Source organism: Barbatula barbatula, assembly GCF_947034865.1.
Source record: "Barbatula barbatula genome assembly, chromosome: 15".
Lineage (NCBI taxonomy): Eukaryota > Metazoa > Chordata > Actinopteri > Cypriniformes > Nemacheilidae > Barbatula > Barbatula barbatula.
This window is the reverse complement of record NC_136778.1, coordinates 4979194-5006420: the sequence shown is the minus strand read 5'-3', so window position 1 is coordinate 5006420 and position 27227 is coordinate 4979194. Positions and strand designations below refer to the sequence as shown.

Genomic DNA, 27227 nt, shown 5'->3' with positions numbered 1-27227 from the left:
GTAAACTATTTCACCCAACACTTGCAAACCTGTAGAAGTAGATAAAAAAACAAGAAGTGAATTGAGACCTTAAACTTTTATCTGCCTATTTTTTTGTCATTTTACTTTCAGGCCCTCGCACATACCACCATTCTGTGAGAAACGCGAAGACAACCTTTCAATTTTAAAGACAAATTGTTGTACTCATGAATTAATGTTTGTCCTATATTTTCTCTGGCCTTTTCGCCTTCGCTCTTTAAGACGCAGATGTTGCCCAAACATAACAATTCCATTGTGCCGAGCTGGACATTCTTTTAATGAGAAACACACACATTCCAAGCCTGAGGAAAAGGAGTCAGATCCACAAGAAATAACAATCACCTACTGACAGGCCAATCCAAACAACCAGGCCCTGCTTAACCCCGTCTGCATAAAGCAAACACATTTTCACCTTACACATCTACACATGAATATCAAAGTGCAAAATGCCATGTCATAAAAAGTTAACAATTTTACAAATATTTGAGATGCGAAGCACTTTGGGCAAAAATAAATCACAGTATTAATCACATCTAAATTTCACTGTCAATGCACATTCGCAGTATATTTACATTCACACCTCATCATGCATCATTTCTATTAAGTTCAGATATTTGTTGTACGTATTCCCCTACAAGGCAACAATTACGAAATCTGCTTGACAACACTCCTCAGATCAGCTGTGTGGTTTTGAGAGGAACCGTAGCGTTTGTGTGAACGGAAAGAGTGAAGAAGTTATCTCTGTCGGGGTGTTAATTTCAGAACAACACTTCATACTCTCCTCATTAGCACTACCTCTCTTGCATGCACAAGTGCCAAACTAACGTGCATTAGCAAGCTTAAAAAAACCCAGAAGACTTTGCCACAAAAAGGAGTAAAGATAGGTGAAGAAGTGCAAATGATATGTAGGCTCCACAGTACAATAGTAATGATTCCTCTTGAAACTGGAATTCGGGGTTGGGTATACTGACAGTCTGCTCTTTTGTGATTTCCAATAAGCTTTACTTACTGCTTCTTTTTGTAAACAATCAAATTATGACTCAGGTTGAAAAATGCTTTCTTGTATAAAAAATGTCAAAAGAATTACCCTCATGTCTGTTCTTGTGATGAAAACCTCCAGTTTTCATAAGCAACAAGCTATATTTTAATACCTCAAACGCAATTGAAACTTGTATCTGCTACAATAAAGGCAGCTTCATGAAATATGTTCAATGGATAAAGAATTAGAAGATAAAATATCGTTCTTGCTTGTGAGCAGCGCAGGTGGGCGCAGCTTGTTTTTTTGCACTGACTCATGCCGTAAAACTTGCCTTGGCGTGACACCTGTCAAACGCCAGACCAGGTGCGGGACCGGCGGCCAGGTTACCAAGGCCATAACAATTACACAATGAGCTTTTTACATTTATTTGTGAAATCCCGTCATTTCAACATCAAGACAGTACATTAACCTCTAAAGAAAAAAAGCCAGCTGTGAGTATTCAATGTCAGATCATTCATCACAAAACAATAAAACGCATGCGATCTTCACTTTACAATGACAAAAACAGAGCCATAACTGACTGATGACAGTATATTTCAAATACATGGCTAGCAGAACCCGTAACCAAGATGACAAGCATTGAAATACAGCAGATCCTAACAATCTCGTAGACCTCACATCTCCATCCAAAACCACTCGATTTCCCTTTCAAACGCACCCACACCCATTTCAAGCCACTAATAACACATTACATGACAGTTTAATAATGTGAGATTCAGCAACCATTACGGTACATTTCATGTGAGCTACAGTAATAACCAGAAATGCAACATGACAAGTGGAAGTGATGAAAGTTCAAACATATCCCGAGTACTGCTGAAAGTTAGTATGGTACAAAATTCAACACAGGTGCCCTTTCAAATTAGTCTGCTGATATGAGGTAAGTAGAAACTCCTCCAGGTTCTGCCCATGCATCTGCTCGGTGAGACCAGGACTGAGATCATCGAGGGTTCATATGCAATCGTCTGGGTTAAACGAGGACATGTGGAGAGCAAGAGGAAACCGTGCTGTAATGCACTGCAGGCTCAGTCTATCACCTTAACACAGTGTTAACAAGTCACAGGCGGCTCTGCGGCGCACATGAAAGCCACCAAGGAGAATGCTGGAAGTCAGAGGTTTACAAGTGATGTGGTCCAGCTAATGAATCAATGTGATAGCTTTTTCCTTATGATTCCACAAAAAGCAGATACATCTACAAAAAAGTCAGATTGAAAATCTCTGAAATACAGGCAATGGCAACGTCTAGTAAACGTCTGAAGGTTCAAATTATTAGACGAAAGAAATACAAGCCAAAATACTTATTTTTCCATTTCAGCTCAAAGGAGCTATTGTTTCTTTCCCCTCCTCTTGTGCCTTTATCTGAATGACTACATCGCCCCCTGGTGGACAACTTGAATCTTTCCTCACTTTAGGTTTAGGAGCTTAAAGATGGGAGACAAAACATAAGCATAAATGAAAGCATCAATACACAGCATGCACAAGAGTCAGAATATGTGCATGCATTAAAGGGATAGTTCACCCAAACGTGAAAATTCTGTCATTTGCTCTTGTCAAATCTGTATGACTTTCTTGTGCAGAACACAAAAGAAGATATTTTTTAAAAAGATTGGTCTCGATTGACTTACATTGGGTTTGTGTCTATACAATAGAAGGCCGGTTTTTGCTTACCAACATTCTTTGAAATATCTTCTTTTTTTGTTTTGTAGAAGAAAGAAAGAGGGCGAGATGACAGAATTTGTGTTTTTGGGTGAACTATCCCTTTAACAAGATTTCTCTTACCATTTGGGTTTTCTTGTTTATAAAAAGTCTTAAGCATTTCCACCGCCTCTTCTGCTCTATAGCCTGAGATGCACTGTATAATATAATATAATATAGTATAATAAACAGGTATTACACAGAAAATCAGAAATTTTTGTCTTAACTAAACACTTGGAGTTTTTCTGCTTATACCTTAAACGAAGTCCCAGTTTTTGGTAAATCATCCGATGAGACATCCAGGACTGAGCCACAGCCTCCGAAGCGCTCATTCTTGCACCCGTAAACAACAAAAGGAATATCTGTTTAAATGTTAAAGTTTTCTTGAAAGTGTCAGAGTATATCATAGGAAATAGTGTCGCTGTAAGGATACGTAGCAGACGCAGAGCAGCTGCACACATGATGCATGGCTCCACTGTCACATATAGAGCAGTCTGTCCACACACCACCTTTGGGTCCTTTTCTCTCAAACGGCACCAGTCGAGCACTTGATCAAGTGCAACCATTTCTGCATGTCGTGTAGCCTTGGGCAAAGCAAACAAAAATCCCAAACTTTCTCTGTGACGTGCAAGGAAAATGTATAAGGCATATTCCTAACATACTAGTAAGTCCATAGTTGGCATTTGAAGTCATGAGTTAATTTAGCAGTTAAAGTAGTTAATTAGGGTTCAAGCCCGTAGGGCTAGAAACCTATTGTATTTGTGGGTTTTATTCTTCTTCTTCTTTTTATTATTATTCTTCCCTAAAACTGAATGGGCAGCCTAAACCGCAAGGCCGACAGAGCTGAGATTCGGTCAGATGGTAGTAGTCTTGCTCGCTACTCAGATACTCGGAGCCAGCCATGTCGGACCATAGGGGGCGCTACAGCGATGCTGAACGCGTTTGCGTTTGTAACCCCTAAACCGTTTGTCGCACACCCAAGTGTTTTATATCATTGTAATCCTTGGCTCAAAACTTAAAAAACGTATATCTCCGATTTCATTTCCGGTATGCAAATGTTTTCGCTAATTTGCATTTTATGCAAAAACAAAATTACCTACTTTCGCGGTTTGAGTGTGAATGTAAACCATGTAAACTCCGAAATGACTTACAAAATACCGCTGCGTTTGGACACTAGGTGGCGCTATAACAGTAAAAATGGCAAAATTGACATCTTTTGTTGCCTTAACAATTGTGTATCACGTGACATTTGACATTTACACAAACTATCAATATCATATGAAAGCTCTCATAATTCCAAACAATTTTGGCTCTTGAACCATTGATGTCGATCAAACAGTTTGTGAGTTATCTGTGATGATGTTAAGAACCTGCTTTTGCGAACTTTTCCTAGGTTTTTTAAGCGATTTCAAAATTTCCTCCACAGTACAATTCTCTGGACTCTCTAGATCAATAACTATCAAAAACAAGTTCAACTTTTTCATTTGCGTGACCATTACAGGGTCCTTTGTTATATTAAAGTGAACGGTGTACCTGAAAGCTCGCTACTCCTTAACAAATAATCCAATTGACTTGCCATTAAGTACAATCATACATCTTATTAAACTAAACAAGCATGTTAAATATGATGGTGATCGGACAAGGGATACGTTTCCTGTCTCACAGGAACAAGGTGTTAGACATATAATGCATTGAAGATTAAACGTTGCTTCCTATTTAGACATCTATAAATATAGAATATGTCTGGCTGGTTGTAAGATGCTGTTTTGCTAAACATAACACGCACCTTTATCATGTACACCAGTTTAATTGCATGTAAACCAAAATAGCTACTCAGCAGTCACATGGCAGCAACTCAATGCATTTAGACGGGATCATTTCTTAAATGGATGTGACCAAATGAACCTGAAAAAATTATTCCCCTCAAGTGTACTATATGTGCATATGTGTGTAATCATGCGTAGTGTCTATGAACCGTTGCTGACCGTATCTATAATTTTTCAGGCGTTGGGAGTATCGTCCACTTGGGTGTTTAAGGATGAGAGTCCTCGGCCTACTTGATGAAGGCAAAGCTGCTTTAGATGCTTTAAAAGTGCTCGAACCCGCTAAATGCTGCTTGCAGCTTTAATTTTAATTGTTTTTAATACAAATTAAAAAATCGTAAATCATGTTGGAATAATATGAAATGACTTACATTTTTAGTTTCGTTGACCTCATTCCTTCCTTTCCCAATGATTTCATTGTTATAAACCATCAGACAGCCAACCGGGACCTCTCCATTCTCAAGAGCATCTGATGCCTTTTAAAGTATTCAATATTTTCTCAGAAACATTCAAAAACACATCACACCACAATAAATCTGTCACAAAGAAAATTGATAACAACAATCACTGTAATAAAAGCAAATGACACTTAAAATATATTTTACTAAAAGAACTGTTTGAAAGACAGCTCACATAGATGTATAAAGACTACATTGAAAATAACTGGTCTAAGCATTTGTATCTTGCGAAGACCTCTTCGGTTACCATTCCCGATAAAGAGAAAACTTAAAATAGAAGATTGTTAGAAGATAAACAGGAATCATCACCATGTCAAACGCTTTTGACATCCACGTGTGTATCTCACTGTCAGACGGCTGTAGAAAGTCGGTCTTCCCTGAATCGTTTTCCGCCTGCATGTCTATCAAAGTCCTTATTAAAATTATAAAAGCTTAATCGTTACGATGTGTAGGAATGACTATCACGAACGCTGCACAAAGCAGGAACGATTGACATTTTGTCACATGTGCGCGTGTTGAAGGAAGCGCGTAATAATAGGCGTGTACACATTCATGCATTACTGCGCAGAACGATCTACAACATATCGCGAGACTTGATCCCCAAGTCGCGAAACCCCCGCGAACTTGCGTTATCTTGATGTCATACAGCGATCATTCTGCGCAGCGCCGCGTGAAGTCGAACACCGACATGGAAGCCGAGCGCCGCACAATCGATGAATCGCGAGATCTGACGGGTTTAGTTCGCCTTGCTGTTGCTAACACGAGAACTTATTGCCATGTAGCATTGTGCTAACTGGTGTCAAAACACGCTTTTACATCTCGTTTTCTGTTTTTCCTGTCAGCTTTTGTAACGATGTTCAGTTCGACATGGAATTTCATCAAACGCCATAAGAGGAAATTCATCTTCACGGGAGTTTTTGTTGGAGGTAACGTGCATGCTTTATAGATTAGAGATTATTCTCATGTATTCAGAGCATAACTAAATGTTAACTAATGCTGGTTTTTAGTAGCTGCATTAATTTGGCATTGAGTGATATGTTTATTGTGTTATATAATATGTCTATTACGTTGTTATTGTGTTTCCAAGCCTTTGGATCTCATGTACGCCTTTATCCTGTAAATATCAGTTCACCTGTCACCTAGTTTGCCTGCAGGCTTAGTTCTGGTGAAGATACATCTAATATGGACTTTACCCATTTAATGTTATGCAGTTTATAGTGTCATCGCTGAATGGATCTGGGTTATTGCATTGTCATTTCTCCCCTATTTTAACATATACACTATACATTCTCACACCCAGGTGTGTATCTACTTGGTAAATATGCACAGAGAAAGATTCAGGAGATACAAGAGCGAGAGGCAGCAGAATATATTGCTCAAGCTCGGAGACAGTTTCATTTTGAAAGTAACCAAAGGACGTGTAACATGACAGGTAAAAGTCACATACTTCCTGTTTACTGTAGTTTATGCTTACTGTATCTAACTGTATTTTTATTATTTGTAGTGCTATCGATGCTTCCCACTTTAAGAGAGGCGATCATACATCATCTGAACTCAGACAGCCTCACTTCTTTGCTGAAGACCAAGTGAGTCATTCATGTAAATTATAGATGATTTTCTACGTTACATAATAAAGTATAAAGGAGTCGAACCGACTAAGTTCTTCTGTTTTTCAACACAGGCCAGCCAATAAGCTCGAAATCTGGGAGGATCTAAAGATAATCAGTAAGTTCAAAATATTTAGGGGTTATATTAGTCATAACATAAGGTGGTACTGTTTTGATCTTGGGGAAGAAATTTAAATCACAATACATATAACATAAAAAACTGCGTTACATAAAATACATATGTAGTGAGAGAAAACTAATAAAATACACATTATGCAATACTAGACAGTGGTGCAAGATTTAAAGTATTTATTTAAAAAGGTCTGTATGAGCATTTGTTTTGGATTAAAATCTCATCCATTCATATTTTAAAAGAAATATCTTCACTCTCCAGGTTTTACCCGCAGCATTGTTGCTATTTACAGCACTTGCATGTTAGTGGTCTTGCTGCGAGTGCAACTTAACATAATTGGTGGCTATCTGTACCTGGACAACTCCGTGATAAAGAACGGAACGGTATTCCAAACCTTGATGTTTTGCAGCAAAACACTTATTTTATAATTTTACATCCTCGTATTCCCTTTTTAGTGGTACTAATAAATGTATTTTGCTATTATAGACCCCTTTAGCCCCTCCTGATGTCCAGCAACAATACTTGTCAAGTATTCAACATCTTCTCGGAGAAGGTGAGTACCATGTCAGCTGTATATGTGCGTCTAATCAGTATTAGAGTTTAATCCTCAATCTGTTTGAGAGGTACTGATGTTCCCTTCTGCCTTTTTAGGGCTCATTGAACTGATAACTGTGGTTAAGAAAGCTGTCCAGGAAGTTCTCGGACCGTACGTTGAGTGATCGGATGATTCGTGTTTTTAAGCCATTCATCCCTTCAATGACGCTGCATCTAACTATGTCATTGCGTGCTGTGACAATCATCCCATATATTTAGCAAGAGACCTAACTGTTGACTTTCCATGTCTCCTCAGGGTGTCGCTAAAACAGTGTTTATCCCTGCAAGATTTGGAACAACAGTTAACTCACATCAGACAGGAAATCCAAGACGGCTGTGCTTCCTCGAAACACAAGAGTCTTTCCTGGTACATGATGCCCGATGAAGAGAACACGCTAGCATCACAGGTAGATCCCCGACATTAATATCTCTGTGGTAATAGCCGAAAGCGGTGTCATACCAATGTGGTTTCGTTTTAGGCCTGTGGTCTGACAGAGAATGATGTCACAACGATAAAACTGCTAAATGAAACGAGAGATTTGCTTGAAAGGTGAGGACGATCAGGATCTCAGTTTTGAACATAATGTTCTGATTGGTCTTAAATACAAATACGTAAAGGACAACATCTACTTATGCACAACTGTTTTATGTCTTTTACTGACTACCAATCGCTATGACCTTTTTTTTTAGTCCGGACTTTAGTACTGTATTCAGTACATGCTTGACTCGAGGCTTCGCCCGATTCCTTGACAACATGGCAGAGTTCTTCCGTCCCTCGCAGGGAGACTCCACAGTCTGCAGCCCACCTGAAACTTCAGTGTAGGTGCATTTAAAATAATCAAAATATAAAGTACAACTATATCAAATTGTTAAGCAGAATCCTTAGTTTAGTTGGTCATGGCTGTTTTTCATGTCCTTTTTTGCAGACTGTCTCCTGTAAGCCTCCCGCTTGCCAAAATCATCCCCATCATTAACGGACAGATACATTCAATATGCAGTGAAATACCAAGTCACTTTGTCCAGGTGAGACACTGTTTTTCTTTTTTATTCAATGCCCATGTTGCATGAGAATCTGTGATGAATTCACTTGATGTGTATGTGATATAAAGCTGCCTGTGGAGCTAATGATTTTTGTCTTATATTCTTTAGGATCTTTTGTTAATTGACCAAGTAAAAGAGTTCGCCGCCAATGTGTATGAAACGTTTAGCACCCCCCATGAACTTCAAAAGTGAGGACAGGATCGAGCGAGACGTCGTACAAATCTACTTTCAGCACGGAGTCTCATCCTGTGCAGAATAGACACCGTGTTCTGAAATCTGCTGAGAGAAGTGCTTGGTTTTGCGATCACTTTGCGTTATGGGATAGCTTCTTATGACCTGCCAGCTGTCCTATCTGTTTCTCGTGACCTCCCTAACAAAACAGGATAGTTGCAAATAACTTTCGATCATGTCCCAGGCATGCCAAGGTTTTACAGGCTGTAATGAACTGTAGTATTTTATTTATTTTAAATCCTTGTAGCAACAATCTCATTAATGTACAGATATGTCACAGACTAACGATAAAATTGATCATCCATGCGTTCAGACCTGCATTGTGGATTTAAAAGGTAAGGTGTGGTATGGGTTTTTATGGATCAAGATTTTTGTGTTGACGTACTTATTTTGACATTACAGCCCCCAGATTTCCTGCATGACAGTACTTCGTATTATGTAAGGGCTTTTTCAGGAGCATTTTCATTTAGACTTTGATTTGGGATGCTTCTGATTGATGGGAATTGAACTACTCCTTTAGTATGATGACCCACGAATGTCAATGTTAATAAAAATAACGAAAATGGAGTGAGTGTTGCAATATCAAGAGAAATTATAATACTGCAATATGTTGCCATTTTATTTCATGTCGCATTTAGCAGATGCTTTTAAGAGTGGGGGAATAATATTATTGAAATTCTTACATGTCCCTCAAGGGGGCAGCACACATTTATAATTGTAATACCACTAGAAAACATTTCAGTGCCATCATGTACTTAGAAAAAGCATATTGATCCGTAAGTGAAGAGTTTGGTTCCAAAGTGAGAACTACATTTTTAAAAAGTTTCACAAATCATGTTTTTTTCATTGTGAAGCACAAATTAATATCACTCAAACTTCAGTTGGGTTTGTTTTGATTTGAGCCATAATAACTCAAATAATAACTATACAGCTAACTACAATAAGACAGAATAAAAACAAGTTAACATGATAAAAAAACAAGATTTTGGAAATATATCAAGTTTTCTTGAAATATATCAAACTCTTCAAGTAGGCCTACACTTAAACAGGAATAAATGAAGTAATATCTGTCATAAAGTTCACACACTGTATGAGGCCTGAACATGAGGGAAGCATATGATTTGAGACTGCTCTTACACAAGACATCATCATCCTTTTGATGCAACTTCCTTGTGCCCTAGAAACCTGGGCCCGTATTCACATAACATTTTATCTAACCAAGAGCTCTCCTTAACAGCTGTTAAAGTTTAGCTAAGCGTTTCCTCTTAAACCCTATTCACCACTCTGCTGAGAGCAACCGTTTCAATAAGGAGCAGAAAGAAATCTTAAGCTTAGAAAAAGGGCGGGGTTGACCTTGTTGCAATGGAAGAGATGTCAGCAAGCTTACTGATTATGATCAGCAGTGATTGGCTCATAGAGGATGGGTCTCTGTCAGTCATTTAATCATAGAAATATTATAGAATGAGGTCTCATGCTGACATTTTAAAATTAAGATCTTAATAAAAATAAAAATGTAGTCAAATTCAAATAAAATATTTTGAAATATAACTAATGCCATATTAAAATTACGATTATTAAATATACTCTATAACTAACTAACTTTTTCAAAGTTCAAGTTTTAATTGTGCATTCCAATAATATCAATCAAACCATTTGTTTTGTATTGCTTTTTATTAAGCACAATAAACAACATGGTTTTTGAATCATTTTAAAGAAAAGAGTTTATATATATATTAGATTAGATGATTAGATTCAACTTTATTGTCATTACACATATACAAGTACAGTGTAACGAAATGTAGTTTAGGTCTAACCAGAAGTGCAGTTAGCAAGTGCAGGATATACAGTTAGAATAAATACAGAATACAATATGAGCGAATATAATACAGTGGGCATGGACTATAAAAATATTTTGCAGTAGGAATGTTCTATGAAAATATGACAGTAAATATATGTTCATGTAAAGTATATGTTCAGCTAATTATAAGCATTTTGCCTGTCTCAAACATTTAGCGGATACGAGTAGTCTTTACGGTTAAACTCATTGTCATGAAAACTTTCTAAAAATGTTTACGTTTCAAGGTAAACTGACGTTGTTACAGCCATATTAGGATTGTTGCGAGTTGGTCTGAGTGACTTAGGAGTCCTCTTCACTGTGTCTCACAGGTTTAGGAGCTAGTATTAGTGCTTTGTGAAATACTCTTAGCACAAAAGGGACAGACACTTATTTAATTCAGCAAGTTAGGAGTATACTTTGAGCCTTAAGATGGTTTGTGAATACAGGCCCTTGAACTTTACTTGGACTGATATGAATGAAACTATATGTACCGTATGCTGCCCTAGTGTGGGGTCAATAATAAATGAATTATAAAGGTAACCGTCAACGCTAAATTAATAACTTTGCACTGTAAAAATGTGTTGCCACCTTTAAGTTTTCATTAAAAAATGTTAATATTTTAGTCCTTAGATGAATTGCTGTGACTTTTATTTATTTTAATCGCTTTGAGAAATTCATGTAAAAACATTCTGCCATGACTTAATCATCACAATGTTTTACAGTTTAAGTGTCTTTTGAGTTAAAGGATCACCCTAAAATAAAAATAAAAATGATGTCATTATTAACTAACCAATTTTGTTATTGAAAACCTGTATGACTTTCTATCTTCCACAAAACACAAAATAAGATATTTTGAAAAATGTCCACAAAATATCACTTGCATTGGTTTTGTGTCCAGAAGTGAATGGTGTACAGTGCTGTTCGGTTACCAACTTTCTTTGAAATATCTTCTTTTGTGTTCTGCGGTATAAAGAAAGTCAAAAAGATTTGAAACGACAAGAGGGAGTAAATGATGGCAGAATCTTTGTCTTGACCATCACTTTAAGTTGAAATATTTGCAATAATGCTATGGCCGCTGTTATATCCTATAATAAAATATGAATCTGTAATGGCTTTCAGAAGTCTGAGACCACTAGTGAAAAAGCTTCATACAAATGTTGCTTTGGTAACAGCCCAGTGGTTTAGGATCTTTGCTGATATCGAAGTCTGAATCCTGTGGTGAGGTGACTCATGAATCGTTATGCTCACCACTTCTACTCTAAACTTTCCTATAAACCTTAAATACTGAAGTATCTTCCTTTACATAAGGACTCCTGTAAATGACCAATCACAATGCTGAACAAAAGTACCTAGATAAATCATCTAAATGATGCAATATCAGACAACTGTATCGGTTGGCTTGTGGTTAATTCCACAGGCAAAACCAACACACCAGCCTTTGCCATAAAGTGATCAAGAAATTCACGATTAAAATGTTATAAAGCGATGACAACTGTTTCCTGCGATTAGCCATTGGTTAATGTTTATGACAGTCGTTGGACAAGAGATTGGCTATATATAGTCAGAGTAAACAACAAGAATGGGTTCATTGTTACATAAGCCGCTTGGATGTGCTGAATAACTATGAGGGTGTTTTTCACCTCGCACGTTCCCCTTGTACTGTTGCTCCTCAGGTCACATGACTTGCCAAACGCATGCTCTGTTGTGTACCAGCAAACAGGAAATTCCCCTTTGTCACATGACTCAGGTTTTTGATTCAGTCCCGTGACCCTGTTACTGAAACTGTTTACATCGAGTTCAGGAATAAGATGGAAATATCTTCTCGTAATCAAAAATACTTTTATTCTTTGTTGTTTGTGTTGGTTACAACATACTCAATGACTAAGCATTTTTGGTTTCACTTGAATTTTTTACATATTTTTTTAGATGAAATATTGTCAAAGTGTATATAGTGTACCATTGTGAAGAAAACATTGACCAAGATCAACCAATGGGCTGTTTTGTTATTAAATATTAGAGCATGTTAATTCAAAGTCATAATTGTTATATTGTTTTATTGATCAAAACATAAGATAATAAAACTTCAAGATAAAAATAAGATAGAAAAGCCTTTTAGTCTGTTTACTGTGTTAGATCCACAAAAAGCTGTTACAAAATAACATGAATTTACTTTACCAATAGATTCATCCAGGTTTGTCACACAAAGCTATAAGGGTTTTTTTTTTGTGGTATTTGGGTAGCCAGGTCACTATAGACCTACAATCTGGAAAAGAACATTTTGTTAAGGTAAAACATACAGGATGGTGCAACTTAATGGTAAGTACAAGATAACAGAATTATTTTTATTTTCTGAACTGTTAACACTGATTCATAACATTCCTCTTGTTAGATAATAAAGGAAAAGATGGAACTGGGTGTTTTTGTTGTTCTGCTGGTCTTCAGGTTTCCAGTTTATGACTCATCTGCCTCTACCTGCATTTCAAGAGTCGTCCTGTGTTACACTCTCGATGTCTGACTCAACATGATGTCATGGACTGAACAAGTCATCATCACATGAGATTGTGCAAATTAATATTCTGTCAAAACATATTATGCTTGCAAATTGCTGGCAAGTAATCTATATATTGCTTTATCATTTATTATATTACTCTACAATCAATATTTACTTTCGTAAACATTCATTTAAAATTATATGATGACATTTAATAAAAACAAATTGTATTTTATTAAGAAGTATCAGTTTCTGTTATCCTGAAATCGAATGTTTGTTCTTCATATGTTGTAAAAGTGCTCCTTTTAAGAAACTAAATTTGTGTATATGCACCTTGATTCTGACATAATAAGACATTTTTTACATTATTATCACAGGTATTGCCTCAGACAGCAATACAGGATTTGTTCTGGCACCGCATTGATGTTGTGGACATGCCCTGACCATGCTCTTTCTCCTCCGCCCTGATTGGGTGATCTCAAGGGATTATCATTAAGTATTAATCCTACGCTGCAGTGATGCATTCTGTAGTCACACCACTGACCGGTCCGATGATGTCACCACATTCGAGCAAGCTGGTTGGATAGAGCCTTCCAAGCAGCTCTGTGCTCACCGTATCAATTTTATATCACTCCGAGATAGATCCTTTACAGGCAGTCACGTGACTTCTCAAATGTGAGCAAGTGCTTTGTTTACAGCAGGCCTGTGTCCTTTCAAAGCCTGTTACGTCCTACGTGCCGGTAAAATGTCTAACATTCTTCGACTTCTGTGCAAAATGAAGAAGTGATGCTTAGCAGGGAATGGGAAATGAATGGTGAAATGCAGATTTGTTGGAGGAAACAGCCTACTCAGATGCTAACTGGAATATCTGTATGTGAAATTTCTTAGAAACTTCCTCGGTCAGACAAATGGTGAATATGTAGAGCACCAATTTTACTTTCAGATCAGCAGGAAGCCAGTAGTAGAGGAAGTCTTTATTTGCTTTACCATATGCAGAGGTTTATTATAAGAACAGGTGAAAGGAAAACGAGTGCCCCGAATAAGAGGAAGTCCTGGCTAAAAGTGGTTCATTGTAATATGTTACAAGCGTGGTTTAATTTGGTTTCCTTATGAATTACGTAAGGCATCCATAGTTTAGTTAAGAATGACCTTTAGGTATTTACTCCCACCCTACAAACTGTTTGCACATAGGACAGAAATAACAAAAACGCAGGAGGCCCGCTGGCGAGAGAAATGAGGTCACGGCCTGTGACAGGGTTGGGAATCCTGGCTACGGCTTTCCTCCTGTCTGCGATGAAAGTCCTCTGGGCATGAGTGCGTCGCTATGGACGCAGCCGTGTAAACACGTACACAGTGTCCGGTGGGTGTGCCCGGCGAGGGCAGTTTGAAGGTAGCGCCAAGTTAACCGTGACTTTATTAATAACTATGAGTGCTTCAGCTATCTACGTTTCATATGTAAGAGGGAATCTATAAACTATTATTTAGAGAAAGCAGTGTCAACTACTTATACTGAGCGAGTGATGCTATACATGTTATTTTGGCCCCGCTGCTGCAGTCATTTTAGTACCTACTGTACATGTTTGACCACATTATTCACACTTTAACCGTTGATGTAGATTCATAGGACATACTACGTTAAGAATAAGCTTATTAAAAATCATTATTTGATAGGGCAATGAATTAAACGTGATTTAAATTAAGCTACATCAAGGTTGTATTAGTTTCTTGCTTGTTACTTAACCTTAAATTGGAGAAAAACAATGTGCTACCAACTGTGAAATTGTATAACATATGGCTGTCAGATCATTACAGGCTTTTAAAAATATTTTGGAGATCTACGAGGTAAAACCTTTCAGAAAAGTTCTAACAACTACTATTGCATTTACTTTTGTGCGTAAATATTTTTTATGAGCTCTGATTATTATTATTGTTTGTATAAATCTGTAGGCGTTGGGCAACCGGAAACATCAAGATAAGATGTGATAACAGAAGGTAAAAACCAATAATATAACATCTACTTTAAACAGTTATCTACAGTTATCTATTTGTGTCTTTATTACTATAAACACATGTATGTTTACACTATGAATGCTATGGTTTTACTATTAAAGCAATAAAAACCTATTGAACCATGGTTGAACTCATCGTTTACCTTCAGAAACCACATCACACATAATAAGCATATACAGTATATGGCTGTACTCATTTCTTCGATGTGTATATTTAATGTCCATAAAGAGAAACCAGCAGGCGCTTTCGATGACTAACGTTTGACTGGAATGAGATTGGTCAGACCGAAAGTGCAAACCAAACATCGATCCCGATATTTAACAATTCCAGCAATAAAGGTTTCGTTTAAAACGCGTGGTGTTTTGGAAATTTGCCAATCGACTTCTCACCTCCAGACCAATACAGAAACAGCGTGAGGATTACTCTAGTCTCAATTTCCCGGAAGAATGACGTATTGTCATCGCCTGGTGAGAATACTTAAGCAGTCGTCTTAAAGAAACAACGAGCTGTTTGTGTTCTCATCGAGACTGCATTGTGCTTAAGTATGTGGCACTAATCCACCATCATTTAAGAAAGCGATATAAAATTAGGAATATTAAATGGACATTTGAAATATGTAAATATCAAAATAATTGTACAATTTCTGTTATTACATCATTTTTGAACAAACTATATATTTTGTTAACCCCTAGTTGGCCGTTGAAACTGGTAGTTCACGATACATCAAGTAAAAAATTGAAATAAAAAGAATATAAAAATTATAAAGTGAAAACTAAAAGAATAGTAAAACGTGAAAGAAGAAATTTTTGTTTTGATTTTGAGAAATTACCTGCTACTGCAATATATTTATATACAGTATGGTACCAGGTAAATAGATAACTTTTATCACAACAGCAATGCTGATAATAATAAAAAATATTACAATTATACTGCTACCTGAAATGTAACGTTTTTGTTATGTTAACTTGTGTTATGAAAAAGGAACATTAATGAAATGCAATGATAGCATTAGAAACTTTGTTAATAATAACAAATACATATTTCCGGTCAAAAGACATAATATGCTATTGAGTATATCAAATAAAGATACATATCAAACGTATGGTGAAAACAAAAGTGAAAGATTGCCAGTGTACATACAAATAGATTAATTATGAATAAAGCTGAATGAATGACTTGCAGATTACTTTTTTATAGTCACATTGAAAATTGAAATTACATTTGAATTAATTTTGATTGTTTATTCGTCTTTCAACATTGTTATGTAGAATCACAAAACTTTGTTTGTTTATGCTTATCAAAAATCTGATAAGGCTTAGAACACTTGGTTTGTATTTACGATATGACAAAACGTTTGATTGTTAGTTATGCCTTGCATCATAAAGAAACTCATCTGGAAAAGAGAAACCTAATTCCATGAACCTTAGTGTAAGTCACTAACTTTTGGTAGATCAACAAGTTACCGATGGAAAAGCGAAATGACTTCTCCTGAAACCTCATTGTATATTAATAGCTAACAGGTCAATACTAATGTCATAACAGCAGTAATCATGTTCCGGGATCATTTTGACGACACCCGATGGCCACAGACCTTTAAACACCTGTCTGACTTTATATGAGAATTTTGTAGCAATTTGGAAAAAACAGGCAATGAAACAAATAAAAATCACAACAAAACCAATAAAGAATCTGTACCGAAAATCTGTCCTATCATACATGCATCAAAATGATTTCCATATATCTTCATTTATATGTGGATGTTAAAACAGCAACAAAAGTAAACAAAATGTCACTTTATAATTAATTACAGAGGAGATAAAACAACATCAACCGATACAAATATCTTTCTTTATATATATCTTTATGTGAATATTTATTATGCTGGAGGGCGTTGAAGCAACTATAACTAAATATTTATTGGAAAACAATTAACTATGGTTAAATGAAATTCAAGTATCCAAAGTCATAAACTAAACTAACAAATCTCAGTTTTAGACATAACTTCTCCATAACATAGTTTGTTTATTCAATCAAATCAAATGTGTAACAGAGATCACTGGAAATTTCCAGAACACAGAGGTAAGAGTGTGTACTGGGGTGGGTATGACCCAACTAGAGCAAGAAAGCTGATGTGCTTCACGTTCAGTAGAGGAATGCTGACACTGTTGACTGCCCACTCCCTAAAATCCTTTCATAATCTTTCTATTGAACGTCAATCTAGCCCAAATCACAGTAAACACACAGAAAACATATTTTTTTAACATTTCATTGTCTATACTGTACCGCATCGTCAGACAGATTTATGTCTTTGTTTTTATTACTAAACTTATGAAGAAATGTTTCTCTGGCTAACCTTGAACCACATCCTTCTTTATAAAAAATGGAAAACTGCTGCTTTACTGGCAAGATATAGAAGAACAAATACTCATTTGCACTATATCAACTGATTTTAGTTAAAAAAATTAAAATACAGCAACTACATAAACAAAAACTATTCTAACAACCGCAATATGAGAATTGAATTAGTATCACATCAAGACAGTTAAACCATTTATCATTCAGATAACTAAATATAAACCGATGGACTAAACAGATTAAACGGCCAGGAAGACAGAGTATTTACCTTAAGATCATCTCTCCATACCCTTACCCATTAACAGCTAATATGAAGGAACCAAGCTTGTGTGTCTTTTACAGACTGAGAGGGATTTACTTCGGTCAGGTTTGCTGGACTCATTCTGACCAAGTAACCTGTCAATCTCTCCTTTCCCATGTCTTTCCCACCCAATACTATTCCATCCATGACATTAGAGCATACCAGCGATCCAATGTCATTAGACGGGCATGTCTTTATTTGCTTATTAGGTTAACATGTCAGAGCCGACGACTTCAAATCCTCCATTGTAATGGGGGCAGAGCTTGCCCAGTTATGGTGCGCGCGGAGGGTTGCCGGATTGCATCATCGCAAAAACAGCTTCCCTGATACTATAAATAGGATGACGTAATTCGGCCCGCCCCTTTCTAGTACTCTGAATCTGTATATAAAAACGGGTGATGCAACGAGCCGGCGAGAACTGTAACTTTACCAGCTGAGCGCGAGGTCGCACTGCTGCCAGAGAAGAGCATCACAACACGCGGGCATGATTCAGTCAAAACAAGGTGAGTGAAATGTTTTCTTTCAGATGTTGTTTGTGAGTTTATGTAGTTTGAATAGACTGAGTAGCCTATAGCATGTTCTCGTTTATAAACGAAGTGTGCGGGACTGATTTCAGTATCAAACGGTTTGGGGGTCAAGTGGATTTGTTAATTCAAAAGTTTACTAAAAACTCTAAGATTGTATTTTATAAATATATATTGTTTGTTGTCGCTGGCTAAGTCCCTTAGAAAAAATAACAACGATTTTAGTGTAGTGAAGTAGGCTCACTATGTTTTTTTTAGCGAATTTACTTTATGACAAATAAAGCCAAAGAATTGTGGTAACGTGTTTTTAAACCATTGTTAATTTTTGTGTAATTCGGATTCGCTTCTTACTATTTTATTAATTCAAATGGTTATCGCTATATTGTAGAAAAATGTAAAACTATAAAAGTTGACTTTTTTACTTGGTGGTTAGCCTACATAGGCTCAGGAATGTTATTTCGCTATAATTGTATCATTCGCAAACATATATTCATATTTAATAGGCTTTAGTCTGAACAGAGTGAAAGTGTAGCCTATAGGCTACTATCTAATGATATTAATAACAAATTATATACATTTACGCTGTGTAGTGTGTTTCGCGTAATTGTAAGTATGTGGTAATAATACAGCCTCCTACATATTCCAAAAAGCGCGGTGAAGTTTAAATCTTGCGTCCAATCTTTTAGATTTCGGAATGATGCTTCAACATCCCGGTTTGGGTCCCTCGGATATCAGCGCGTTAGCTTTGGTACCCTGCCTCTCCCCGCCGGGCTCGCTCACGCTGGACGACTTCACCAACTTCACTCCGCTTGTCAAAGAGGAGCTGCGCTACGCCATCCAGAACAAGAGGCTGTCCAACGGCATAAGCGCACTGACCTCAGACCGGTGTCAGAACACAGACAGATCCACTGAACTGCCTGTCATGAAGCGGGAGGTACGACTCATTTAAACACGTTATTTGTTGTGTCTCATTTTGGTTACATTGAGCAACTGGTACTGTAGAAAAGCCATGCTTACACAACGCGTTCAAACAGTCTATTATCTGGGCTCTAACACACTATGTTTTCAGGTCACCCCAGAGGAGAGTGAAAGGAAAAAGAGGAGAAGGGAACGAAATAAAGTTGCAGCAGCTAAATGTCGAAACAAGAAAAAGGAGAAAACCGACGTTTTACAAAAGGTGACCTTTATTAACATTTTTACAGTGCAACAATTTTGGATTCAAGTTTGTTTCTACTACTACAAAAATTTACATCCATGTTGATGTTTTTTATATAGGAGTCTGAGAAACTGGAGTCCATCAACGCCGAGCTGAAGGCCCAGATCGAGGAGCTGAAGAACCAAAAGCAGCAGCTAGTCTACATGCTCAACCTACACCGGCCAACCTGTATTGTCCGCGCCCAGAACGGTCAGACCCCCGAGGACGAGAGGAAACTCTTCATCGAGCAGATCAAGAATACCACCCTGCTAGATCTTACCACAAATGGACCAATTCACACCACAGTACCACAAAGTTGTGGCCATCTCTAATTCAGGCAAGAAGCTAATGGGTCGGCGTTTGCCAATGAACATAGCAGGGTTTGCCCGAGAAGGACTGTGGGTGCCCACCCTGCCAGTCAAGGTCGGTCGGATGTACACTGAAACGGACTGTTGAAGCACTAAAGTGATGAAGGACATGTGATGCGTGATCACTTTTTCTTATTATCGTATGCTTAACATGCTTTTTGTAGCTATATGTCATGATGCTTAAGCAACATGCTGTCATTTATTGATCATCTGGTTGGTTGAAAGAAACCCTGGTGGTGTGTTTGACAACAAGTACAATGTGAGGGAAAATTTACTATAGTAAAAAACAGGGTGATGTTATTTCATTCAGTAACATGTGTCAGTGGCCTCTTGATAAACACACAAAATGCCATGTAAAGTATCTCAAGCTGCTAATCTCTCAGGATACGGTCTGTATATTAAAGGAAAATTCACACTCGTACTAAATAAATAGATGAAATAACCGAGAAGTCGCCGCGAAGTGGACTTTGAGACAGCGGGGTGTCAGGCAACCTACTTACAAGTTTCTCGTATCAGAGACTGAACCTTCACCACTATATGCCTGTCTGTGTTATCACCTCAACTGTCTGAACATGTTGTTGTTACCATGCTGTGAGAAGGAGGGTCTGCGTTCACCAGCCCACTGTACCAAGAGTATATCGTGTTTTTGTTTGTTTATTAAGGGACATGTACTTATTTTTCGATGTTGCATTTTTCATATATTGTAGCTGTGTGTTGTTCTTGTCTAGATGCACCTTATTCTAAAAGAAAAACACTTGAAGTAAAGCTCTTATTAATTGCCTGGCTACTATCATGTGTCAAGCGATTGCTGGTGTCTGTTTTGAAGAAGCGCATACCACGAGACATCTGATCAAGCCGTGTGACCAGCTCACCACGTTAAACTTGAGAAAGGTGTACAAAAAAACGTGGGAAAATTTGAAGTTATGTCACTCCATTTCAACCAAACTGATTCAGGACTTTTTCATATTTTCAGTGGGGTGTAGTGAAAGGTTAAATGGCGCGGGCGTCAGACTGCTTTTCTTTTGCTTTGTAATGGTTCAGGCATGCCAAATCACGTGTACTACTGACATTAAATGTGTAATGGAAACAAAGCTATGCGTACTATTTGTGGTTAAACCAAGTTTTATTCATCACACCTTCCATCCACGTAAAAGGATGGAAGTTAAATTGTTATACCAAAACTGTATGACTGGGATAATGTAACGTTTATTTACACCGTCTGTATGGTTTCTTTTGACTGTCTGTTCTTGTGTTTTTGATACTTTATTAATAAAAAACATTTACCACCGCAATTCTTGTTGTTCAAACTGTTGATTTAAAAGGATAGACTCTTTCTTCAGTGGAACACAAAATACATTTTGAGAAATCTCTCGGTGGTTTTGAGTCCGTACAATGGAGGTCAACGGGGGCCAATGGTGGTTGGTTACCAACATTTTTGAAAATATCTTTAGTTCTTCCGAAGAAAATCATTCGGGTTTGACGTGACACAAGGTTGAGTAAATGACGAAAGAGTCATTTTGAGGTGAACTGCACAAAAATGTGCTTGATGTAAATGAACAGGTTTTAGATAAAAAATATGATCACTATTCAGTATCCTTTTACGGTCTACCGCAAATGACATGCATAAATTAGGAGCTCTGTTTATTGTTGTGTTGAGAAATACGAGCAAGTGGTAGGACAAGTCCACGCATGTATAACCTAGAGGTGATGACACAGTGTGCAAAGGGTGAGTCAAATTCGTTTTGCTGGACTGGAATGATACAGCATTTTTTGCTGATGCTGTCGGACAGGTGTTTTTTATACAAAGGAAATACTTACATTATGATTTCATGAATTAAGAAAAGAAGTCAAAGGACTTTAAACTTTGTGACAGCCTTCCCCAGAAATTCTTTGGAAAGCTCAATGTGTTCCCAACAGAACCATTGAGCTATTTTAGGAAATTTTCTCCTTGGGAAAGTTCTGAATAGTTGCTAAGAAATGCCCGCGTTTACCTTTCACAACTTGTGGTTGTTATGATCTGTTCTGCATTCCCCTGTTATTTTGGACTTTTAGGTTACTTCCTGTTTGCATACCATGTTTGTAGTCTTTTGTAGTTTGTTGTGTTTATTAGTTTCCCAAGGTGTTTCTAGTTTCCTTGTTATCCCGGTGTATTTAAGTCCTAGTGTTTCCTTTGTTTGGTGTTGGTCTTTGTTTTTTTTTTGTATGTTCCTGTGTTGCTCGTGGATTACCTTGGTTTGTTTTGGTTCATTTTGGTTTATTTTATTAAATTCTAAACTGCATATGGATCAACTTTCTGCCTGGCTCTTCAGATGTTAAAGGTTCTTCATGGAACCAAAAGGTTCTTCGATGCCTCTTTTGAAGCACCTCTTATAAAGAGTGTACTAAGCATTAACAAGGCATTTTTATATCTTATATCGGTTGTCTAACATGAATTCAATAGACACACTACCTGTCAATCATTCTAGGTAGAATAATGCCTTGTAATCTTTCACTGCAGTTCAATGCTTTGGACTCCACCCTTTCTGTGATGCATCATAAAAACAGTCTCTTTTGGCCTCTTTATTCTCTGTTTTCAAGTTTAGTTTCAGCTTCTTTTGTTTGCTTTCATCGCTTCGAGTAAAAAAACACGCTTATGTGGCAATCAGGTCAAAGCTGCTGCCTATTACTTCATCCTTGCTAATGGAGAATTATGTCATATGAATATGTCATAATAACTGCTTCCACATTTTTCCGAAACACTGTAGACTCAAATTAGTCACATTAAGGATCTGTTTCTACCTGATCTACACCATAAAAAATCCGTTGGTGCAGCCTAGATAGAGTGATTCAGCAATATTAGTGATAGTTGACCCAAAAACAAACATGTTGTCATCCTTTACCAATACACCTTTGTTATTGTCTCTCTTCCATTTGTAGAACCCCAAAAATATATTTTGTTCAATGTTGGTAACAGAACAATGGCAGTATTCACTTGGCCATACAATACAAGTGAATGGGTACAACAGTTGTTCTGCGAAAGAAGGAAAACCATACAGGTTTGAAATGTCGGAAAGGTGAGTAAATGATGATGAAATTCTCTTTTTTAGGTGACCTCTTTAAATAAATGAGGTACATTTTTAGGTTTTAATGTAGATAAAGATTTGTATTTATACATAGTGACTTACAAAGTAAAGTGGAGTAAGAAAAAAACAATATGTAATGCAAGACAAATCAATATCATGAATGTGTAATGGAAACAGTTGAGTTTTTATGATGTGAATGTATTCATTTCACATCTCAAAGTTGGCAGTGCCCCCAACTCCTAACACACTGACCTGACATCCATGATGCAATTGCACTTTGTCCTGCCAGGATGTTAACTAATACGGTCATGGCATTTGGCGATAAATGCAACCGGAGGAAACTTCACATTCTGATGCAACTATTTAAAACTGTTGCAATGGAATCTACAGATGTCAATTAGTTGCAACAGCACTGTGATTATTTCATTTCAAACATTAATGTCGTATTCCTTTAACAGAAGTTTAGCTACAATATCATGTGTATGTAATTCCTGTATGTTATTTGTCAGAAACAGCATGGCATGACTGACAGGTTTTAAACTATAAGAGACATTTTAGGAGTGTTATGGTACATAGTTGTCATTGTACACTTTACAGTAAGGCTATCAACTTCCCTGAGGTGTAAAATACATTGACTTTAAAATCATTGTTTTTTTCCTACAGTGCGCATAGGTCAATGAATGCATTTAAAGAACAGTCTACACCACATCCTTTTCAGTAAAATAAACAATGTCATCTCTTTTTACTTTAGCAAGTTTACATTCTTCTTTAATTCCTGTAAAGGTTACAAAAGTTTGAGCTGCAGGGTAACCGCCTACAATTGCTACCAGGAACTCGGATCAGGAAGGAAGAGTTATCATTACAGTACATTCCGCCTTGTGTCATTTTCAGCTATCCACAGGACACACCCCTCATTTTCCAGTTAACAATTATATTTGCATATTCAGATTTTAAAATATTTCCAAAATGCAAAGGTAAATGTGAAACATCAAATGATAAAAGGATAAACTTCCCCCTATTTTTAGTACCATAAATATCCACTCCCATAAAAGATAGTGATGTATGACCATTTAGGGAATTTTTATAGAATTACATGTTAAAAATGTGGACATGTTTCTGTTAATAAAGCATGCACATTATAAAAAGGATAATTACAGGACTTTTATAGGATATAGGACTATCTTATTAATGGGTTGTTCCTGATAAAATAGATAAATAACAGAAGTAGCCTAACTGTCATTTCAAGACATTTTTTGTTACATTTGTGTTTATGTTGTGTTTTGGAAATTATGCTTTAAATACATTTTCACTCAACAGGCCGAACGTTTCAGAAGGTTTATTAAAAAACGACGTAGATAAAATCTGAAATGCCTCTGTCCACAAGAGGGCACAACAATCAAATAATTTAATTGGTCCACAAAGTCAAAAAATTCCTCATGATAAAATAAATAATAAAAATAATACATTCATTTGAATGCATGTATAGAATATTTACTTTTTATGTGATTGCTGCAGTTGCTACAGTGTTAAGTATAATACATTTGAAAAAGTCCCCAAAATACTTTTGTTTTTGCAGATACTATGCATCTTACACACATCAAATACATCACACCAGCAAAGTGGTGTGCTAAATCTTTTATTTGTATGCCGCTAATTGTTCCAAAGCAACTTCAAATAATATAACATCTCAAAGCCTTCAATGCAAACCATGTGTTCTTTGAGTAAAATAAACGATTGAATTAATTGTGTTAGCAAAATACTACAAACACTGACAAACATAAAGTACTGAAATGGCATGTTTTTATGTTTTCTTTGTTAGCACACTGAAATTTACCAGTAGATTCTTTATTTTTAGTTTAGATATGAAAGCAGTACCTATCGTGTAGATCTCTAGGACTTTTCAGAAGAGAAGAGAAAAACTGGAAGAGAAATGTAGAAGTATGCACCCAACACTGGTTATGAAGGTAAATCCAGAGAGCATTGAGGAAATGATACAATCAGAAAAAAAACTGACCATCGTCTTACCGCAACCACCCCAATATAGTTCCACACATACTGAGTAAAACACATTCAATTCATTTGATTTGTTACACAGAATCTGCGTCACAAAATGCATGTACAAACAAAATTTATACAGAAATGTATTAAAAAGCCTACAAAGGCTTGACTGCATGTTTAAATTATTATGACGGTAGAGTTGTACAATAACACCTTATGACATCAATAACATTTACAGTACTATTTTACAATAAGATTTCTATTTATTTAATATGAATTAAGAATAATCGTGTAAATATTATTTGTTGTTAATAAATTATACCCAATACATTAAGTTAATGCATTTAACCTCATTGCAAGGTGTAATAAATTGTGTTAATCTGTTACTGTTAGTTTTAATAATGCATAACAAAACTCTGAAACTGATAATCTGGTTTGTTAGAGGTCATTTATCAGATTAAATACTAAAGTGTATATGTACTGACATTGGAAAAAGTAACAGAGGACTATTAAGTTCGTTTTTTTATATACAGTGGGTTTGAGTCCTCATGTAAAATATGGCTTTATAACAGTTTAAGACTGTGTCAAACAGTCAAATTTGTGGCAATATTGAATAAAATGTAAGATTTCCATGCGTATGTTAAGAGTTACCGAGATGCTTTTTGGGAAATCTTGACCGCTCTAGCTGTATGCATGATGGCAATAAAGCAAAAGTGGGTTAACTGTTAAATGTTCACATAAAATTGAAAAAAGCAGCATGTTTACCAGTTAACTGTTTAACCAGACTGTACATCATAATTCAAGAAAGATTTCAAAATTATATCATGACATAAATACTGCAAACTGAGACTTTGTGCGGATTAGATATGAGGCCCATCTAGACAAACTCATGTGGCACTGTGCACCTTGTTGTTGGGGTCATACCACAGTTGAGGACAGGACACGAAGGCTCGTGGGCTTTGAGGGCTTCTGTCAAGCGTTGCTGTTCCTCTATCAACAACTGAACTTCCTTCTTCAGCAAGCTGTTCTCCTGTTCCAGACACTCATAAGCCTGGTTAGAAAATATTTCAAAAGCCACATCAACCACACCAACATCAATGTGCATTTCGTTTTTTTCCCAACATCAGCCCACAGATATCAAAACAACCCACGTGGGTCCCAAGCGCATAAATAAATACTGTATCATCGCTGCATCTTACTGAGCAGAGCCCCTACTATATGTTCTGTATAACGTAGGCTACAGTTTGCAAACCTCGTGCAGCTCATCGGCTCTATGTGTTTGTCTCCTCCGGCTTCTCTGTGCAGCCACGCGGTTCTTTTCTCTTCTTTTTAACCTCTTCTCTTCATCATCAGAGCTCTAAATCACAGTACATCATCTGTTCAGGGGACTGCAGCGTGTGGGAAATTATGGAGTTGTTTTGTACGTTTTCAGTACAGATTACGGAAATAAAGGCTAGATGTATAATACTTCAAACGTCCCAATAATTGTATTAACATATTAATAAAGCAAAACAAATCGATTGCACAATTAAAAATTTTACAAATCGCAAGAATATTCAAATTATTCAACTTCTAACTTGTTTACGTCATAAACGAGTCCTTTTTATAATGATATAGACTATTTGTGAAAATAAAATAAGGAGCTTATTAGTTATTAGTAAAAACATAACATAGCCATTCGTAATATTACTAATAAAATTGATTATTGTCAAATTAATGTATGACACTTTTCTATGTGTCACAGTAGGCTATGTTGTACATAAAAAGTTGTTTAAAAGGATCAAAAGAAAACAGATGTAACAACATGTATATGCAACAGTAACTTACCTCGCTTTTCCGAAACAGTCGTAAGGACGGAGCACCGTTTTGAGTCAAGTTACTCATCACATTGAAAAGTGACATGACAGATGCAACAACCCGCGAAAACCCCAAGCTAACCTTTTCCTGAGTGACAAACAGCAACTTATTGGGTGACATTATAAGTGTCTTCTGCTCTATGCGGCGCTGCGAAGACCGATCGGCGTGTGACACGCAGATATCGCGATAGCAGGTCGTTTCAGAACGTTCTCGTGATATTAGGCTTGTTTGAGATGAGCAAAATCTGCGCAGAACCGATCACCGGTGATCACCGCGAGCTGCATGCCGGTTAGAAAAGTGGTAATATATGTTTCGTAACTACAACGAGGAATAATAATCGTAATATTCGCTCTTTATTCCAGAGAGATGTAACCAGCATCCCTAATGTTGTACCTTATTGGTCTAATTTTGTTGACAACCTGAATTGGGGGAATATTTGGAACCTTCCTTACAAATACCTCCTTACGAATAAAATAAGAGAAGTTTCTTTCAAAATTATACATAGGTATTATCCTGCTAAGCAATATCTCCTTAGGTTTAAGCTTGACATATGTGTTAACTGTTCTTTATGTGGAATATGTCCAGAAACA

The 27227-nt window shown here is 36.7% G+C and overlaps 4 protein-coding genes across 7 annotated transcripts; 2 read left to right on the top strand and 2 right to left on the bottom strand.

Moving 5' to 3' along the window:
* Window positions 1–276: 276 nt before the first annotated feature.
* Window positions 277–5591, bottom strand: adat2 (adenosine deaminase tRNA specific 2). 2 transcript variants are annotated; one of them, XM_079475607.1, is made up of 7 exons: window positions 5343–5591; window positions 4947–5051; window positions 3186–3336; window positions 3008–3114; window positions 2837–2909; window positions 2356–2478; window positions 277–2249 (listed from the first exon to the last, which is right to left on the bottom strand). In XM_079475607.1, exons 1-6 carry the CDS (start codon window positions 5430–5432, stop codon window positions 2369–2371), a joined length of 636 nt encoding a protein of 211 aa, XP_079331733.1. In that variant the 5' UTR covers window positions 5433–5591; the 3' UTR covers window positions 277–2249; window positions 2356–2368. The 2 variants fall into 2 exon arrangements, with proteins under 2 accessions (XP_079331733.1, XP_079331732.1); XM_079475606.1 differs by having other exon boundaries at window positions 280–2478; window positions 5343–5566.
* Window positions 5592–5745: 154 nt separating this feature from the next.
* pex3 (peroxisomal biogenesis factor 3) lies at window positions 5746–11258 on the top strand. 2 transcript variants are annotated; one of them, XM_079474058.1, is made up of 12 exons: window positions 5746–5959; window positions 6334–6465; window positions 6538–6619; window positions 6715–6758; window positions 7035–7156; window positions 7260–7326; window positions 7425–7479; window positions 7624–7774; window positions 7847–7917; window positions 8058–8186; window positions 8294–8390; window positions 8517–11258. In XM_079474058.1, the coding sequence occupies exons 1-12, from the start codon at window positions 5887–5889 to the stop codon at window positions 8598–8600; spliced, it is 1107 nt and encodes a 368-aa protein (XP_079330184.1). In that variant the 5' UTR covers window positions 5746–5886; the 3' UTR covers window positions 8601–11258. The 2 variants fall into 2 exon arrangements, with proteins under 2 accessions (XP_079330184.1, XP_079330183.1); XM_079474057.1 differs by having other exon boundaries at window positions 5751–5959; window positions 6694–6758; window positions 8517–10324.
* Window positions 11259–17992: 6734 nt separating this feature from the next.
* Window positions 17993–21010, top strand: atf3 (activating transcription factor 3). Its single transcript, XM_079474273.1, has 4 exons — window positions 17993–18136; window positions 18844–19091; window positions 19227–19334; window positions 19433–21010. Exons 1-4 carry the CDS (start codon window positions 18118–18120, stop codon window positions 19682–19684), a joined length of 627 nt encoding a protein of 208 aa, XP_079330399.1. The 5' UTR covers window positions 17993–18117; the 3' UTR covers window positions 19685–21010.
* A 3093-nt stretch (window positions 21011–24103) lies between these two features.
* batf3 (basic leucine zipper transcription factor, ATF-like 3) lies at window positions 24104–26739 on the bottom strand. Of its 2 annotated transcripts, XR_013787629.1 has the most exons (4): window positions 26608–26724; window positions 26033–26137; window positions 25386–25831; window positions 24105–25260 (listed from the first exon to the last, which is right to left on the bottom strand). XR_013787629.1 is itself a non-coding variant. In XM_079474288.1 (3 exons), exons 1-3 carry the CDS (start codon window positions 26680–26682, stop codon window positions 25658–25660), a joined length of 354 nt encoding a protein of 117 aa, XP_079330414.1. In that variant the 5' UTR covers window positions 26683–26739; the 3' UTR covers window positions 24104–25657. The 2 variants fall into 2 exon arrangements, 1 of the variants encoding a protein (XP_079330414.1); XM_079474288.1 differs by having other exon boundaries at window positions 24104–25831; window positions 26608–26739.
* Between the last annotated feature and the right edge of the window lie 488 nt (window positions 26740–27227).